General features: G+C 42.2%; 1 protein-coding gene across 1 annotated transcript; it reads left to right on the forward strand.

Moving 5' to 3' along the window:
- The first annotated feature begins 13767 nt into the window (after positions 1-13767).
- On the forward strand, positions 13768-16308 carry LOC147455433 (uncharacterized). The gene has a single exon (XM_086514209.1). The coding sequence runs from the start codon at positions 13871-13873 to the stop codon at positions 15467-15469; it is 1599 nt and encodes a 532-aa protein (XP_086370335.1). The 5' UTR covers positions 13768-13870; the 3' UTR covers positions 15470-16308.
- The last annotated feature ends 1922 nt before the right edge of the window (positions 16309-18230 follow it).

Raw genomic sequence — 18230 nt, forward strand, 5'->3', positions numbered from 1 at the left:
GAAAGATACCATACTTGTGTTGAAAGGAAAACTAGAAGGAAAGGAAAAGCTTCAAACCTCAAGGAAGTAGCTTCACCCTTTCTTTTCACTTCTTGGAGGAAGGCAAGTTTTCCTCCAAAAAACATTTTTCCTCAAGGAGGTAGCTTCAAAGTGAACAAAAGCCTTCACAAAAACGACGGGTTTTTGTGAAGAATCATCAAAGGTGTTCTTACAACGAACGCCAAGTGAAGCGCTCAAATTTTTGCAAGGTTCGCATGCAACACAAATTGCGGAGCATACAAAACACAAAGACTTCAATTTCTCAAGGTACAAGTTGTCTTTTTTTTTCTCTCTTTGCATTAGTGTGTGTTTACCATGGCCAGTGAGGATATCCCACCTACACACACGTTTGATTTTGAGCACGTAGATCAAAATCAGGGCACCATTGGTGCTTCCGGCACTAATATGCATGATGATGATGATCTAGGAGATCATGGGCTTGTAGATATGGCTTCTTTCAAGACTTTGGAACATCGTCAAAGCGTACTTGAAAGCAACCTCTCTGCACTCAATGCAAATGTTACCAATCTTACGGAGTTACTTGTGAAATTTTATGAATTCACAGACGACTCAAGGAGCCACAAGTGGCACGATTCAAGGGAACCAAGCTCGCATGACTCAAGGAGTCCAAGAGAGAAGTGCTGCAGAAAATGCAGAAGGTAGCAATGCATTACTTAAGAATATCACCATTCCTGAGTTTCACGGGAAAGAGTGTGATCACAGCAAGGATGCGGTCAATACGTTCTTACACAAATGGAGTGATATTCATAGATTGAGACACACCTTGGATATAAAGACGACTGTGGAAACAATTCTATCTCTTAAAGGCAAGGCCCATAAGTGGTGGATGACATTTCCAATAGATGCTCGTCCTCTGTCTTGGGCTACGTTTCAAACGTCTTTCTCCAAAGAGTTTTTGGACTCCACTGAAGAAGATAAGAACTGGTTAGCATGGGATGCATGCCGCATGTCTGGCCTCTCTCTCACACAGTACCTTTCAAAGTATTGGGAAATCATATTAAAACTAGAAGGTCTAGATGAATTCCAAAACATATGGGGTTTTAATAGGGGTCTTGACAAAGACTATTGTCTTCATGTCAAGACCCACATCCAAAAACTTTGGAAGAAGCCATCAGTCATGCCCAAAGATATGATGATGACCAAGAGAGGAAAGAAAATGTTTTCTACTCTAAGAATACTTTTGCTAAGAAAAATGTGGCTAAGAGCCAATGGCGAGGTAGATCTCCCACACGTTCCAAGAGGAATAAGAGACAATCTACCCCTCCACGCCCACAAGAGGCTAAGAAGCCTAAGCAATCACAAGATCCTCCATGTGGGTCTCTCAGCACTATTGATTTTGAGCGTCCAAAGAAAAACAATTTGTGTTTTAGATGTGCTGATGTAGTTTTAGGACGGGAGTGGCCACATGGTTTAGGAAACACATTGCACACTAGTGATGAACACAACTCATTATATTTTATGGCCAATGGTAAACATGTTCTTTTGCTTGGTGAGAAAAATGTACCATCTGCACTTGTTATATGTACATCCAAGCTTTCTGTTTTGCAGAAAGTAGATTTAATAGATGAAGTCTTTTTGTGTTACTGCTTGTCTCCAAGTATTGTGAATTCTCAAGAGCAAAGTGTGGTGAATTCTAGTAATGGTATGCAAAGTGCAATGAATTCTAATGGCATGCAAAGTGCAATAAATTCTACTGATAAACAAAGTGTTAACAAATCTAACAAGCAAAGTGCTCTCAATTTTAATTCTATAGAGCAACGTGCAACTGTTGTAAAACAAACGTTACAGGAGTTACAAGATTCTCCATCCCAGCATAACTCTAGTTTACTTTCTCCTTTTGCACGGAAAAAGCTAACTCACTTACTCACGGAGTATAGTGATGTGTTCTCAAGTGATTTACCACCAGGTTTACCCCCTACACATGATGTGTAGCATGGCATAGATGTCTTGCCAGGCACTAAACCGGTGAGTAAACCACCTTATCGTATGAGTGCTAAAGAAGCCAAGGAGGTTGAGATTCAATTGGTTGACTACCTCGCTCGTGGTTTCATTAGACCTAGCACTTCGCCTTGGGAATCACCAATTCTATTGGTAAAAAAGAAAGATGGTACTATGCGCATGTGCGTAGATTATCGCGGATTAAATGCGATAACCATCAAGAACAAGTATCCTCTACCTCGAGTGGATGAGATGTTTGATCAACTCCACAAGGCAAGATACTATACAAAGATAGATCTTCGTTTAGGATACCACCAGGTGTGTATCCTACTGCAAGATATCTCCAAAACTGCCTTTAGAACACGGTTCGGGCTTTTTGAATTTTTGGTTATGCCTTTTGGTCTAACCAATGCTCCAGCTACATTTATGACACTCATGGATAGTGTCTTACGTCCCTATCTTGGAAAATTTGTTGTGGTTTTCGTTGATGCCATACTCGTTTATAGTAAGACTATAGATGAACACATAGAACACTTACGATTAGTGTTTGAACAGCTACGAGCTCATGCACTGTATGCTAAGCAAAGCAAGTGTGATTTCTTTAAAACAGATATACATTACTTGGTCATGTGATCTCTTATTCTGGCATCAAGATGGACACGGATAAGGTCGCTGCCATTCTTCGATGGCCACATCCCAACATAGTTGAGGAGCTTCAAATATTTTTAAGCATTGTTGGATTTTATCGACAGTATATCAGTGACTATGCCAAAATCATTGTTCCTATGACGGATCAACTTAAAGCGAAAGGTAAGACCTTTTCTTGGGAAGAAGCCCAAAAACGCAGTTTCGAACAGCTCAAGGTAGTTATAGCCACTGCTCCCATCCTAGCAATCGTCGACCCACTTAAGCCGTTTGTGGTAGAGACTGATGCTAGTGATAAATCCATTGGTGCGGTACTTCTCCAAGAGGGAAGACCTATAGCCTTTGAAAGTAAAAAGTTAGATAGAGCTCAACAAAATTATTTTGTTAATATGAGAGAGCTCTATGCCATAATTCACGCTTTACGAAAGTGGTGACATTATTTATATGGTGCCGAGTTTGAAGTAGTTTTTGACCATGAGAGTATCAAATGGTTTACTCCTCAAACTGACTTGAAGGGCCATAAAGCTAGATGAGCTGAAATCCTTCAAGATTATGATCGTAAGCTACGATGTTGCAAGGGGTGATATAATGTAGTAGCGGATGCACTAAGTCAGATGCCTCAGATTAATTCACTTGCATTTACGGAACTAAAGAGTGGATTTTTGGAGTCATTACGTGGCAAGTGTGCACAAGATCAATCATATGCTAAAGTATGGAGTGCAGTTTTAAAAAGGGATCCCTCACACTCACATGTCTCTGAACAGCCAGATCAACATGTCTCTGCACGCGTAGATAGAAACTCCAACACACAGAGCTCCACCCCTACTCAGAAAGAGCTTAAGCAATGGAAGAATATTTCCATTGATGATGGTTACTTACTCCACAAAGGTAGAGTATGTGCGCCAAAGGAATCAGACACTAGGTGCCAAATCTTATTTGAGTGTCACGATAGTCCAAGTGCTAGTCATCCAGGTATTCGTAAGACGTATGCCTTAGTTCGACGGCAATTTTATTGGTCGGGCTTACATCATGATGTTCAAGAGTACGTACTAAGCTGCCAACAGTGCCAAGTTAATAAGGCAGAGCGCCTCAAGGTAGGTGGCCTTTTACATCCTTTAGAGATTCCACAAGGTAAGTGGGAGAGTATCTCTATGGATTTTGTAGTAGGACTACCTACTACAAATCGTGGCCATGATGCCATTGGGTAATTGTAGACCGTCTCACAAAGATGGGTCGATTCATTTCCACTAAGACTATGGTTAAGACACCGGAATTAGCACGGCTATTTGTAGAGCATATATATAAACTCTACGGTCTTCTAGCTAGTATCATTAGTGACAGAGATCGAAAGTTCGATAATCACTTATGGAGAGCTGTGTTCCAAAAGTTGGAAACTAAACTTAATCTAAGTACGGCTGATCATCCAGAAACGGATGGTCAAACAAAAAGAGTTAATCAAGTGCTAGAGGATATGCTACGAGCGTATGTTAGCAAGAAGCAAACCAATTGGGAAGACTACTTACCTATATTGGAATTTGCTTATAATAGTTCAAAGCATGTGACTACAAGTTTTAGTCCATTTATGCTTTTGTATGGATTTCAACCTAGATCACCCGTTACGGTGGGGTTCGCTAAGGAGAAGATACATCAAGCGAATGATTTTCTCCAAGATCATTTGACATGCTTCGAGTTGCTCAACAAAATGTTAAGCAAGCTCAAGATCGATATAAGAAGTACGCAGATGAGAATTGTCGTCTTGCTACTTTCGAAGAAGGAGACAAGGTTTTCCTCAAAGTTTCGGAGCATTCAAAAATTCTGAAGACGGGAAAAGTTGCTAAACTTTCACCACGCTATTGTGGATCGTTTACCATTCTCAAATGTATAGGTCAAGTGGCCTATAAGTTAGCTCTTCCAGAGCACTCACGAGTTCATCCTGTTTTTCATGTTAGCCGTTTACGAAAACAGCTAGGACAAAATGATAATGTCATTGACACAAGTGTGTTAGTTGACCTTATCGAACTGCCAAGCATTTCTCATGAGCCCAAAAAGATTTTGGATTCTCATGAGCTTCGCACTAGACATCATGTCAGACGACAGGTGTTGGTAAAATGGCTAGATAGACTTGAAGAAGGTTCTATATGGGAGAATGTCTCCACACTTAAGAAACATTTTCCTACGTTCGTTTTCGAGGACGAAAACAATTCTCCAAGGGGGGAAGGGGGGGGGGGGGTTGGGTAATGTAAGGACATGGGTCCTATGGGCAAGGCCACCGGCACGGCCGGACAGTGTGTACGCTAGGTGGAGGCTATAAGATAACACGGTTGGGTGGAGACTAGCACACGCATTACCACCGCCCTTACAGGTTCCGTCCTCTACTTCTTTGTAACGTGCTTTTGCACACTTTTGGTTGTGCTCCTAAGTATTGTGGTTATGCTTCTAAGTATTGTTTGCTTCTTCCTCGCATTGAAAACTCAAAACATTTCTCTATTTCTCTTCTCTCTCTCTCTATATATATATATCGATCTACAATCAAATACAAATAGGCACACACAGATACACAAAACATTCTCTCTCTCTCTCTCTCTGTGTGTGTGTGTGTGTGTGTGTGTGTGTCCATTGTTTGTAAAGCAACACACAAGTTCTCTCTCTCTCTCTCTCTCTCTCTCTCTCTCTCTCTCTCTCTCTCTCTCTCTCTCCATTGGTTGTAAAGCAACACACAAGTTCTCTATAATGGAAAATCCTATTGGTTTCAGTATTCCAAAAGAGATAGACATTGACATGATATTTACGCAGATACATCCTTTTAATCAACGATTGTTTCTAGCACTCCATAGTGTATTGCAAACAAACTTAAGCTTTGAATCATTTAGGCTTATGATGCAACAATGCTTGTTTGAGAACCACTTAACAAATTTTATCACACACTCTTCAGCTTCATTCTTCTTTGGATCACAACTGGAGTCATTAAGTGAAAGAGGTACACAATTGCATGCTCTATACGAAACTTGTAAAACATCGATGAGTCTCACAATGGAAGTCATCAATATTTTCGCTCACAAATTCAAAAAAACACTTACCGTAATCCTTCACAATGCTACAAGTGGACACAACAAACAACAAGTAGTTGGAAAATCAATTGAACAGTTCAAAAAAGGACTTCTAATTATAGATGGATCTACTATGGGCTTAATCTATTATGCTTTCATGACTTCACAATCATGTCGTAAGCTTGTCCATTGGACAGTTAGAGAGTGTGATGCATTAAACCACTTGTGGAAAGAGAACACGCATACCAGCTACTCAAATCGCAAATCTATTTATTGAAAAGGAACCACTTTGTATCCATACACACTCTGCAATTACAACAAAACTAAAGTGACTAAGGCATATAAAGCTGACAGAGACTGCCTCATTGAAGCAACATCATTCCATTCATCCACAATAAAAAACAAAGATTGTAAACAAATTCCTCAAGAGGCTTAATGACACACCTATATATCCATGCAAAAAATATGGCCGGTTGTTTTTCCGCTCGCAAGTCACGCAATTCACTCCTCCACTCTGCTTACATGCTGGATGTGGAAAACGAAAAAGATGCTACTCTCTATTCTATTGTCGTGCATGCAAACGCAAATCAAACAGATTTAAGCTGCTGTTTAAGAGCTTGCATGCATTGGGCTTTAACGACCCTCTACTGCCAACCCTACAATGTCGAAGCACACATGGTCTCCATTCTCATACCGTTTGCAAAGATTCGAGAACTAACTTATGATGGCCAATATGGTTTGCGAGGGAGTGTCATCAATGTTCTTACAAATATAAAAAAAACACAGCAAGTTCTTCCTTGATTTATCCAATATGAGGCTTCAGTCTTGATAGGCCTCAAACGCAAGCTCGAGTACACACATTGCTGCTTATCTGGCCTTGTTAGACCATTGCTAACACTAAAGGCCACACACGCTCTTCTTGATACCTCTTTGTATAAAAAGGAAAACATAACCATAAATGATAAATGGCTTGCACACTTTCAAGAAATCTCATACTCATCACTTCCCCTAGACACAAGCACATATGAGATGAAGGACAAGGAAACTATTGACACTAATGTGCTCCTGCACAACATCACTATTGCTGAGCAAGTTGTTGATTGCAACGATAAAATTTTGCATGTCGCACCATGAGAGGGGAAAAATCCACTTGGTTTATTCGCTGATGAGTTCTGTGAGGAGCTTAGTTTTCCTACAATCTTCTTTGGAGAGCCTAGAAAATACCACCAGCACGTATCTAAAAATTACCAAACAATAGCCAAATGGGAGCTCATGCACAAAGATAGACGTTTTTCCCTCAACATCGAAAACTTATTTTTCAAATAAGTGAAAATCATGACACAAAAAATACTATCCTCCATTTGGATACGGCTACGCAAAGCAAAACTTGAGGGAGCAACCTTGTCTGCTGGACTTGTTTGTCAGGACACAAACATAGAAAAAGTAGTCTCGTCACAACTAGGCTATGACTTTGAAGCGCTTTGTACCTTGCCGGATTACAAAGAAAAATTTTAAAAAAGGTTTTTGGCACGATTCGACAACTAGGGCCACCAACTTTCTTTGTGACATTCTGTTCAACTGAAAAGCGTTGGAAAAAAACTTGTTGATGTCTTGGAACAAAAAGTCCCGCTTAAACAAGATAGCAATGAAAGCGATAGCTCCTTCCGTAGACGTTTGGTGCAAGCAGATCCAATAACAACAGCTTAACCGCTTCACAACCATGAAAAAATATACTACTCAACAATAGCAAATTATGCGGGAAAATTCTCGATTATTTCTTCGTGATAGAGTTCCAAAGCCATGGCAGTCAGCATGATCATGGTCTTTTATGGGTTGAAGAAGCTCCTGTATTTGAACATGACACAAACGATACTATTGTAGCATTTGTGGACAGGTACATAAGTACAGACAGCTCCAAGCTTCCATCAGATCTTTGTGAAATACAAACACATCGTCATAGAAAAACTTGCCTCAAGAAAGTCAAATGTTGTTGCTTTGCTTTCCCAAGGTTCCCATGCCATTCACAATCATTCTCTTATCCACTACCAATGACTGTGAAAACCAAATGAGAAGCAAGAAAACTTTTAAATGCATTAAGAATAGCCTTGATACACCTCCCACTGAAACTAGCGTTTCCTTTGAGGAATGGCAACAAAGCTTGCATTTGACGTTCGAAGAATATACTTTGGCAATAACAAACTTACTATCCACAACAACAATCTTCTTGAAACGAAATATGAAGGATGCTTATACAAACGATTTCAATCCCACAATTGCAACACTATGGGACACAAACACTGGTATTTAGTTTGTCGTGAATGCACATGGTGCATCAAGTTATTGCATATCATACATGACAATAGACGACAATATATTGATAGAAGCAATAAAATCTCAATTTGATATTTCTGTGGCCAACAACGCAACAACAATTAAGCGGCTACGTAAGGTCGGCAACACTATTCTCAACACACAACAAATTAGTACACAACAAGCATCTTACATAGCGCTATCATTACCACTCCATACTACAACTCGTGACTTTGTATACATAAGTACTAACCCTCCTGATCAACATGCATTAGTTCTCAAAAGAAAAACATCTCTATAGAAACTACACTCATCTGACACAAACATATTCTTCCAAAACATTATTGATAAATATGATGAAAGGCCACAAAGTCTCCATCAGCTATATTTGGTTGAATATGCATCAACAATTAAACAAGAGGGAACAACATACAAATAATTGCCCAAAGTTAATATCATAAGATTCGTGAAATATAACATTCTTAAAAACCCAGAAGACCACTATAGAGAACAATGTATTCTTAATGACCCACACATTAATATGCGCTCTAAAAACCCTTTCCACTTGCAATATTTCAAGTACACCTCCATGAAAAATGACGACTTCCATGCAGGCATTGACAAATTAAATGACCAACAACAACACATATTTGACGACATAATGTTGAAAAAACGAATTCACATCAACAAACAAATACACCTCTTTTTCACAGGAGGTGCAGGAACAGGAAAAACATTCACATTACTATTGCTAGTAGAAGGATTACAACGATGTTACAACCATAGAAGCACACCAAATCCAGAATCTCCAACAACATTGCTAATGGCATACACAGGAAAGACAAATTTTAGTATTGGTGGCACCACAATCCACTCAGCACTTCACTAGCCTCTAATTACTTCTACACAAACAAGATTGAGTGCCGAGAAGTTGGATGCGCTTTCTCTCCTTTATAAAGACTTGAGAATTTTAATTTTCGATGAGGTGTCCTTGATAGGTTCAAGCGTCTTCTCCATGGCTGACTCTCATTTGCGAGCAATTAAATGTGTTCACGATAAACCATTCGGTGGGTTGGATGTCATTCTTTGTGGTGATCTATGTCAGGCAAGCCCTGTTAGGGATACCTGGATCTTCGCACAAAAACATACGCTTTTAGAAGCAATTTTCCCATCATATTGGTACACTCATCCACAATGCTACGAACTTACACTAACAATGCGATAAAACGATCCAACGTTCTTATATATTCTTAATAGACTTTGAGTTGCACGACATACTTTTGAGGATTTGAAATATCTTAACAACAACTACTATAGACCTATTCCAACCAGCCATCAAGTTTCTCATCTGTTTTCCTCCAACAAAGAAAAGAACACTCATAATCTTGCTTTTTTCAATCAAATGGAGGGAACACCCCAAACTTTCATCGCTATTGACAAAAGAAATAACTCATGCAACAAAACAATTAACATTCCTGCTGATCCCAAATTCACTGGAGGATTGCATTCCACACTGAGCCTAAAAGTAGGCATTGTTGTCGAGCTATGCGCAGGCAACTTGGATATTCTTGATGGATTGTTTAATGGAGCAGAAGGGGAGTACAAAAACAAGCAAAAAAACAATAATCTGGGTTCATTTCTCCAACCCTATCATTGGAAAGAAAAAACGCTATGAAAATCAAGCATTGTATTCATTAACCATTAACAAAGAATAGATCTCAATAGAACATGTCGTTTGTGAATTCTAAGTCAGGAAAAACCACTTGAACATCATCTCTAGATACCAATTCCCATTGCAACAAACCAACTAGTGCTCGAACAATTCATCGGTCCTAGAGTCTTACATTGCAAACACTAGCCTTCAATCCTGAATACACAAGAACACATGGTCTCACATACACAACATTGTCACGAGTTCAAAACCCAACTAATCCTTACCTGCTCAAAAGAATACAACCTTCCCATATCAAGGTCGACCAAGCTGTACTAGAAGAACTAGATTGCCTAAAAGTACGAGCTAAATGGATCTCCACCCAAAAGTCATTACAACCTTACTCAAACACACATATCATAATTCAATCTCTTAACATTGTGTCCTTCAATAAACACATAATAAAGAGTGCAAGAAATTCCATCCGAATGACATCACATGTCCTTTGTTTGCAAGAGACAAGACTGACAAAAACAATACCACATCCAATACCAGGCTTTCTACAACACCAATTTAATGCAAAACTAGGTGTTTCAATTCTCCACCAAGAAACACTAATCCACTTTGACCATGGGAATATTTCTCGTCTAGGAATTGAGATGTTGTTATACAAAGATCAAGTTCACAAACAACAAAATCATCAAAATAGTTTCCCTTTATAATTCACCTTCAACATGACTAACAAATTTAATAGATGCATTAATAACATTGCTTGAACAACACACTATGGAAATTCCAATCATTATCTTGGGTGACTTCAACATTGACATTAAAGTTCCTAATACTTCCTACAACCAACTTTCCTCTTTCCTAAACAAATATAACATCAGACAATTGATAAAAGATGTTACAACTATCTACAGATCCTCTTTAGGCCATATTTGGGCGAGCTCAACGAATACAAATCAGGATCCAACTTCATACACTGGTCCGATCACTCCGCGACATACATTATGCTGCCTTCGGACCACCTTTGACATTGCCACTCCCCATTCATTCATCATGTTGTAGGCCTCTGTGATCTTTCACCTTGTTAATGTTTTACCGGTGGGAATCGGAGAACTGACCACGATTTATAGAATTTTTTTTTTTAATTCCTACATGAAACTAAGAGTTGCATGGCATTCAGCCCGCCCCCCCCAATGCAAACAACTAGCCGTCTTCTCTTCAAGGCACGAAATATTGCACAATGCAAGAGCAAGAGTTGAAGGTGTTGGGAGTACTGCAAGAGAAGTGAGTGAATCTCTGAAATTGTTTTTTAATTTATGCTGAATCAAGGGTATAGACCAAAAGAGTACGTTGTGAAATGGTTTTAGTTCGATCCTCTCTCCTATCCCTTTTAGAGCGGATTTGCACATCGAGGTGCTACCCGCGCCCTGACTCCAATCATGCGGTGCTGAGAGGCATTCACACAAAGTGAAGTCACTGGGCTGCGTTGAACGAAGGCTGCCTTCCCTCCACTCTACCAAAAACGGTAGAGTTGGAATTCTATGGTCTCGTTAATTGGCACGTTGAATGAAGCGTGTTGGCCCTGGAGTTGATAAACGCGCATAGCCAGGAGCATTAATCCGTCTTTTTTTTTTACGTTTGCTTCATAAGCATTGGCTGCAAGCGGTCACATGCCTCCAGTGGAGGGCGTGCGAATGCCATCCAATGTGTAGGCAACATCCAGAGCTGGAGTCGAAGTAGAGGTTAGCTGGCGGAGGTGCACTCCAGCCTGTGGTGGACGCGCCCTTAAATAATGATAAGCCTTTTGAATAATAATGAGCACTTGTATGTGTGGCCCATTTTGAAAAAATCACTGAAAGGTAGCATCTTGGCCAGATTCGACTTTTTAGTGGTTGCTGAACAAGCTCTCTCTCTCTCTCTCTCGCCTGGACTCTGGGTGCCATTTGGGCGGAAGAATCCACAATGAGAGTGCGCACCAGTTGACGGCTGGTCTCTCTCTCTCTCTCTCTCTCTCTCTCTCTCTCTCTATAAAACCCTGTTCGGGCGGCTGTACCTATTGGAAGCTCTGGGAGACCTTTGACAAGTAGGCTATTGTATGTGAGCAGCCACAGGAAGATGAGAGCTCTCTCTCTCTCTCAGTAAAGCGGCCTGTGCAGAGGGTTGAGTAAGTAGGAAGCACGAATGGATGCGGCAATGGAGGTGGCGGGGGAGGCAGGCGCACAGAGGTTTCCAATCATGGAGCTTCCTATCTAGCGCGTATGTCTCTCTCCGCCAACTTGCCAGGACCTCTCTCTCCTCTCTCTCTCTCTCTCTCTCTCTCATGCAGGGCATGGCTACCTGTCTGCCCTCATGCTCGCGCGACACAAAAGAAACGTGTGCCTCTTCAAGATGCGCAGAGAGAGGGGATGGGATCAGGAGTCGCATGAGGAAAGCCCCGGGGGGTGGTATTCGTAGTCTCTCTCTCTCTCTCTCTCTCTCTCTCTCTCTGCCTGAGCTCCTCAGTACAGGGTGTTGTCGTTAAAGCCCGGTAGATGATGGTGCGACTATCTTTCTCAAGGTGAAGGAAAACGGGGAGAGTGAGTGAAAGGTGGGAAAAGCAGCAGAGTCTGTGACAACTTATAGACAAGGCGGCTAGCGAAAAGAGAGAGGGGGGGGGGGGGGGGGCGTAGACCTCCTGCGCAACTCTCTCTCTCTAGACTCGCGAGGTGACGTGGGGTGGGGGGTGAGGGGGGGATATTCGTGTGTATGGGGTTAGGGGGTACCCAATTGTAGAAAATCAAAAAATGGGATGATTAAGTTTTTAAGTAAAAGGGAAGGGGGAAATTATCGCGGTTAGTAGAAGGGATTGTGAAGTTTTGGACTATCACACATGTGGTTGCCATGTCGTATCTTGGATCATCTCTCCAACACCAGGGTAGAGTTTCGATGAGGGTGTGGAGGGAGAGAACGAGGGGGAAGCAAAGGGCGGGGCCGAGCGTGCACACGTGTTGTCTCTTCGTTTTGCTTGCAAGATCTCGTATGGTCTCTTTCTCTCTCTCTCTCTCTCTCTCTCTCTCTCTCTCAGTCCGAGAGTGCTTTTGCAGATGCTCTTTGCCTCCTGCTTGCGAGAGTGGTGCATGCAAGAGTCTACTTTGCTCTTAGGATTGCACTCATTGAGGCTTGCCTGAGTCCATGGATGCTCTACGTTTGAGTGCATCATTGTTGAGTCGTCATCATAGGAAAGACATTAGTTTGGACTTTGGAGATGTCGAGGCATCTTCCAACTAATGATTTTTTTTAACGCGGTAGTAGCAGAAGATAAGCGCTTCTAGAAGCTCCTTGGGGAGAGAAAATCTCATGAAGATTCCATTCAGTTTCCATAGAGATATGCCCTGAAGTATGATCTTCAATCCTCATCACTATATCACACGGGCATGGTCAAATGGGATCAATGGTGGAGGAGGAAAAAGCGACGTGCGTCAATTATGGACCGTCATATCTGAGGTTGCTCCGAATTTACTAATCGGCCCACATTTACAATATGATATATTCAAATCACTTATATTTCAACGTACGCATGAGGTGTAGCACATGGCTCGTGGTGGGGAAGCCGGGGGTTCGACACATGAGGTGCGGATCGACCCGAATTTACAAGCCTGTCCGAATTTACTTTTCTTCCAGAATTTACCAAATGTCCCTAATTTACCAAATGCGCATCCGACAGCTCAGATCACCTCAGCCGTCGATCCCATTTGAGCATGCCCGTGAGAGATAGTGTGGACTCTAGACGATCCATATGACTAAGTGGCACAGGGTCTTAAATGACCCCAAGCGATGGGATCAACGATTGAGGGTAAGTGGAGGGGATCTCGAGGACGACGGACAGCGAACAAAAAGTCAACATGAGCGAGATTAAAACCTGGTCAGGAATTTGAAACCAGATGGGCGTGGAGAGAAGTACACGTCCTAACCACATGCACACAGACATTTGGTTGTTTAAGAAAGAAAAACATAAACATATAAAGTAAGCAAAAATGCTAAAAAGTAAACATGGGACACAAAAAGTGAACATGGACAAGCCGTTTAAAATCGGATGGCACTCCGTGCCTCTGCTTTTGTGTGCGTCGTTGCTCGCCGCCGATCCCATGACGGGGGCTTCATTTAAGACCCCGTCCCGTGTTTCTTAGTCCTGAGGCTAGACGATCTTCAGTGGAAGACTCGAGGCCGAGCTATGGCGGAATCCGAGGACTTGGTGGGGCTTATCTTGTCATCGTTAGGAACTGCCTCAGCAAGCGAGCTTTGCATATTGTCGGAGGTACTTGCATCAGAGTCTTCCCTGCAGCTCGAACGGCTATGGCTCCTCGTGGGTTCTCCCTCTCGCTGCCTCTCTATCATCTCATTCCTCGACTCTCTCTCTCAACACCATCGCCGCCTTCTCGTTGCTCGGGTCACCCTTCGCCTTGTTTGCAGGATCACCGATTTTCTTGAAGACCCTGCATCCTTTGCCCCCTCCTGTGATAGCTCCATAGCCAATTCTGTGCTTACAGACATGGATCAAGCTGCAAGTTCGAGCTGTTTGGAGTTTCCAAGTACTCATTTGAGTGAGGAAGATGTGCTTTCCAGAGTGGAAAATACCACCACTATCCCTGGTGACGGCAGCACCCCACAAGGGAAAGAAGAGGACTGCCTAAATGGCGAAAATGTGAAAGCCAAACACGCACACATTATCCACTCTGAGTCCTTCTCGAGCTCTGGAAACAGGTTGCAGGAAAATCTATTTACGAAGAGCCAGAGGCCTGCCGGTGCATGTGTTGCGGATGTATGCCGATGTTCTGGCAAGGCTGAGAAGTCTGCATCAAGGCATTTGAGAGGCGTGGAGTCTCTTGAAAAGCCAGAAGTAATGTTTGTCCCTTCCCTTGCAAATTCGAGCTCTCGAGACCCTACACTTACATCTTTGGACCCTGTGAATAATAGCTTAGCATGCACAAACAACACAAACTGCGACAGACGAAATGGCGCGTTTGTGCAATCTTGTAATGCAAGGAATGCAAGTGTGGACAGTGTGAGTCCTCTAGTTGCACATATGCGCCCTTTGGAAACCTCTCCAAATGCCATCTGTTCAGGTCTGGACTTGCGCTCGGACATGGCCAGCACCAGTTGTGAGGATGAGATGGATAACCTATCCGTGCCATGGGGTGAAACAGATGCTGCATTTTTGTTCCTCTTTTTGTGGGAAACTCAAGAGCAAGAGTGCCAAGAGGCAATGCAGAGATGGTGCATAGACCCCTTCGTCTATCATCTCTTGATTGTGCAAGATATGTCTGGTTTGCTTAAAGATGAAAAGAAGGCTCGCTGCATCAAAGCTCCAAGGTGGAGAGAACGCCTTCAGGAGTACTTGCGGCAAAATGTCTTGCAAGTAGGCTATGGCTTCCCTGGAATGATGGCATCACCGAACTTGCCGGCGAGCATGACTGCCTACATTGATACAATTGGCAAGTTTCAGAGGATTTTGGAGAGCATGGATGTAGAAGAGGGCAGCGAACAAAAGTTGCCGGCGGCTTCGGCAACGACGTTGCATTCCTTGCCCACAACTGTTATAGGTTTATCTTCAGAAGATACGGATAAGATATGCATCATATGTAAAGAGAAGTTGGAACCTTCAAGTGTCGCTAGTCAGTTACCTTGCATGCATGTTTATCATTGGGACTGCATCTTATCTTGGTTGAAACAGAGGAATAATTGTCCCGTATGCAGACATGAGCTCCCGTCAAACGATTATGAGCATGAACTCCAAAGAAAAATAAAGATTCTGAAGGAGCGAGCAGTTTGAGTTCATGGTGACAATGTTTCATGCAAGCAAATGTGACTATTTGCTATTTTCTTTGTGCGGTTCATGTAGAAGACAGGCCTCGCTTATGAGGTTTTGTTTGAAGTTTTACTTGGCAGATGGAGAAATCTCTGCTATCATTGTGCAATGCGGCTATGCGCAGCCTTTTGAAGATGGCATTGCGATTAGCATGGGGCAAATTTCTCTTTCTTAAATGAGTTTATTAAGGCTGTGAGTGATCAGATGTGAACTACAACACGGTAGGAGATGAGCATGGGTGTGAGTCAAGAGTGACATTCGGCAGCTGAGGGCTATTATGGCAACTCTTTCAAGACAGGTGGATATCGGCAGCTTGAAGGAATCTTTCTCGTATAGAAGATATATGAGGCTGTATCTCATTGATAAGATACAAGTACCATTGTAGTTCATGGAGAGTGTTCATCAACGTCGATGAAACACAGAGAAGAAAGATTGTGTGACAATGTCAGTCAATAAAAGGCTTTGTGTGATGTTGTCTGCTTGTGAGATATTGCAAGCTCCCAAGATGGGAAGAGAAAGTTGGAGCATCATTTTATAAACAGAGGATGCCGAGATCCTGTCCTCCATGACTTGCACTATTTATTGTGTGCATCAGTGAATTGTATGTACATGCTATTCAGATGTTGCATCTCTCCAATTTTTCCTTTTAGAATAGAAGTTTCTGTCATCTTGGTATTTTGGGCTTTCTAAAACAAGCCATAGTGAGAAGGGGAGCTAGGCACACATTTGACTTTTGCATGTGAAGTCATGGCAGGGGAGTTTGTATTGATGCTTTCTTAGTTTTTTTCTAGTGCTAGGCTTCATCGTGGCTGAGTCTGCCCTTGAACTTAGTATGCTGTTGATGTTTGCCCATGTTTGTGTGCGTGTGGTGTGTGTTGTGTCGGGAGCATATGTTAGTACCTAGTTCTACACTCACTGTTGGGCACTGACGACGTTAGTTGGGATGCTGCAATATTTAGTCAATACTATGCATGATGAAGTTGATGTTGTAGTGTCTTATGGGTGACTACCATGAGTCTATAGCTGCACTTTCCTTCATAGGTGAATTTGGACTCGCCCTAGATTCATCTAGGTATATATTGTAGTTTGAAAATGGGTTCCTTCATTTAAGAGCCTGATATGGGTCCTTTTTGGCCTACCCCAAAAGGGTAAGGCCCTAATGATGCCTTCTCTTTTTGCTAATGAAAAAGGGAAGATTGTTTTTAAAAAATTGCACAGTTTTTCTATTGGATAAAAGAAATAGAAGATCCTCATTACGAAGACTTCTGCACACACAAGATTCTTTGGCGGGTGGAAATGGGTGATACTCTCAATAAATAAAACACTCTTTGGGATTTGTGCAAGATCCTTTTTAAGATTCTTTAATTAAAGAAAGAGTGATGGGTCTTGCAGTCTCGATGTAGACATATCTAGCTTGAGCTTGTGTGTGTGTGTGTGTTTTTTTTTTGGGGGGGGGGGGGGGGGGGGGGGGGTGTTGAGGTAGAGAGAGGGAGAGAGAGATGAACGCTAAACTCCAACTTCCAAGGATACCCGAGCTTGAGCCTAGGGGAGAGAGATGAAGGCTAAACTCCAAGGAAAGATGAACGGGTGGGAAATTGGGAATATGAGCTGGCCATGATAAATTAATGAGACGTTGGCTAATGAGTTGGACTCTCTCTCTCCATGGACTTATGGCGGTCGCCACCTGTCGGCTACCTCTCAAGTAGGCGCAGTACACAGGGCTACACCCAGCCTTAGAGACATGGCCACTTGCCATGCACAGAGTTGTAACGGCTACGACGGAGTTGTGTTGCACAACAACATGCCCATGATTTGCATGTGGAAGATTCCACTGTGTATTTCTCTAAGATCAATGCGACGAAGGACGAAGAGATTTTAGGCTTAAAAATAGGGGCGGATGGGAATACTCTTGCTTTTGATTAGCCGGGGCCTGGTACCTTAAGAGATGATGTTTGTCTTGTAGATGAATAAGGTGAAGACTTCACGATGGCCTCAAGAAGGCAACATTTTTTTTTGGAATAAATTGAGTGATTATTAGAACACATTTGATAGGTTAATAGTTTCTGTTTGGGAAAAATGTCTCCTAGCTTAATATTGTGCTGATTTCAATTTCAAAAATACCGGCTAAGAGCAAGGGGAAAATGAGAAATTCCATTCCAAAATAGAGAAAAATAGTGTAAGAACTTGAAAAATAAATCTACTTTTCTAAAATTTCCTCTTGGAAAATTCAAGAATAGGAATTTTGTATGTCTAGAAAAATGATTTTTTCTGAAAACTTTAATGGGTGGGAGAGAGAGAGAGAGAGAGAGAGAGAGAGAGAGAGAGAGATGCATGTGCACGTGCACACACACTCACTTTCAAGTCATTTCAAGCTTTATTATACTCATTTGAACATCTTCCTCATTCAAAGTTAATGTGATAGTGACCAATGGGGATGGTGAGAGGTGCAAAGAAGAATTGCATGTTTTCTCTACCACCCCCCTATGGCCTTCTTGGCCAAAAAGGGAAGAGGTGGCACTGTGGCACGTGTGGAGAGAGAGAGAGAGAGAGAGAGAGAGAGAGAGAGAGAGAGAGAGAGCTCTTGTGCTCTTGCTTTGTCGTTGCCCCTTACAATGCCATTCAGAGGCCGTGTCCATTGCGATGCTCTCGCCTCGTGATTTGCTACCATGCCATTGCCATGTACTGCCACTTCCACGCTCCCTTACCTTCCGAGGGCTGCAAGGCA

Source organism: Adiantum capillus-veneris, chromosome 6 (assembly GCF_014529385.1).
Source record: "Adiantum capillus-veneris isolate H3 chromosome 6, ASM1452938v2, whole genome shotgun sequence".
In the NCBI taxonomy this organism is placed as follows: Eukaryota; Viridiplantae; Streptophyta; class Polypodiopsida; order Polypodiales; family Pteridaceae; genus Adiantum; species Adiantum capillus-veneris.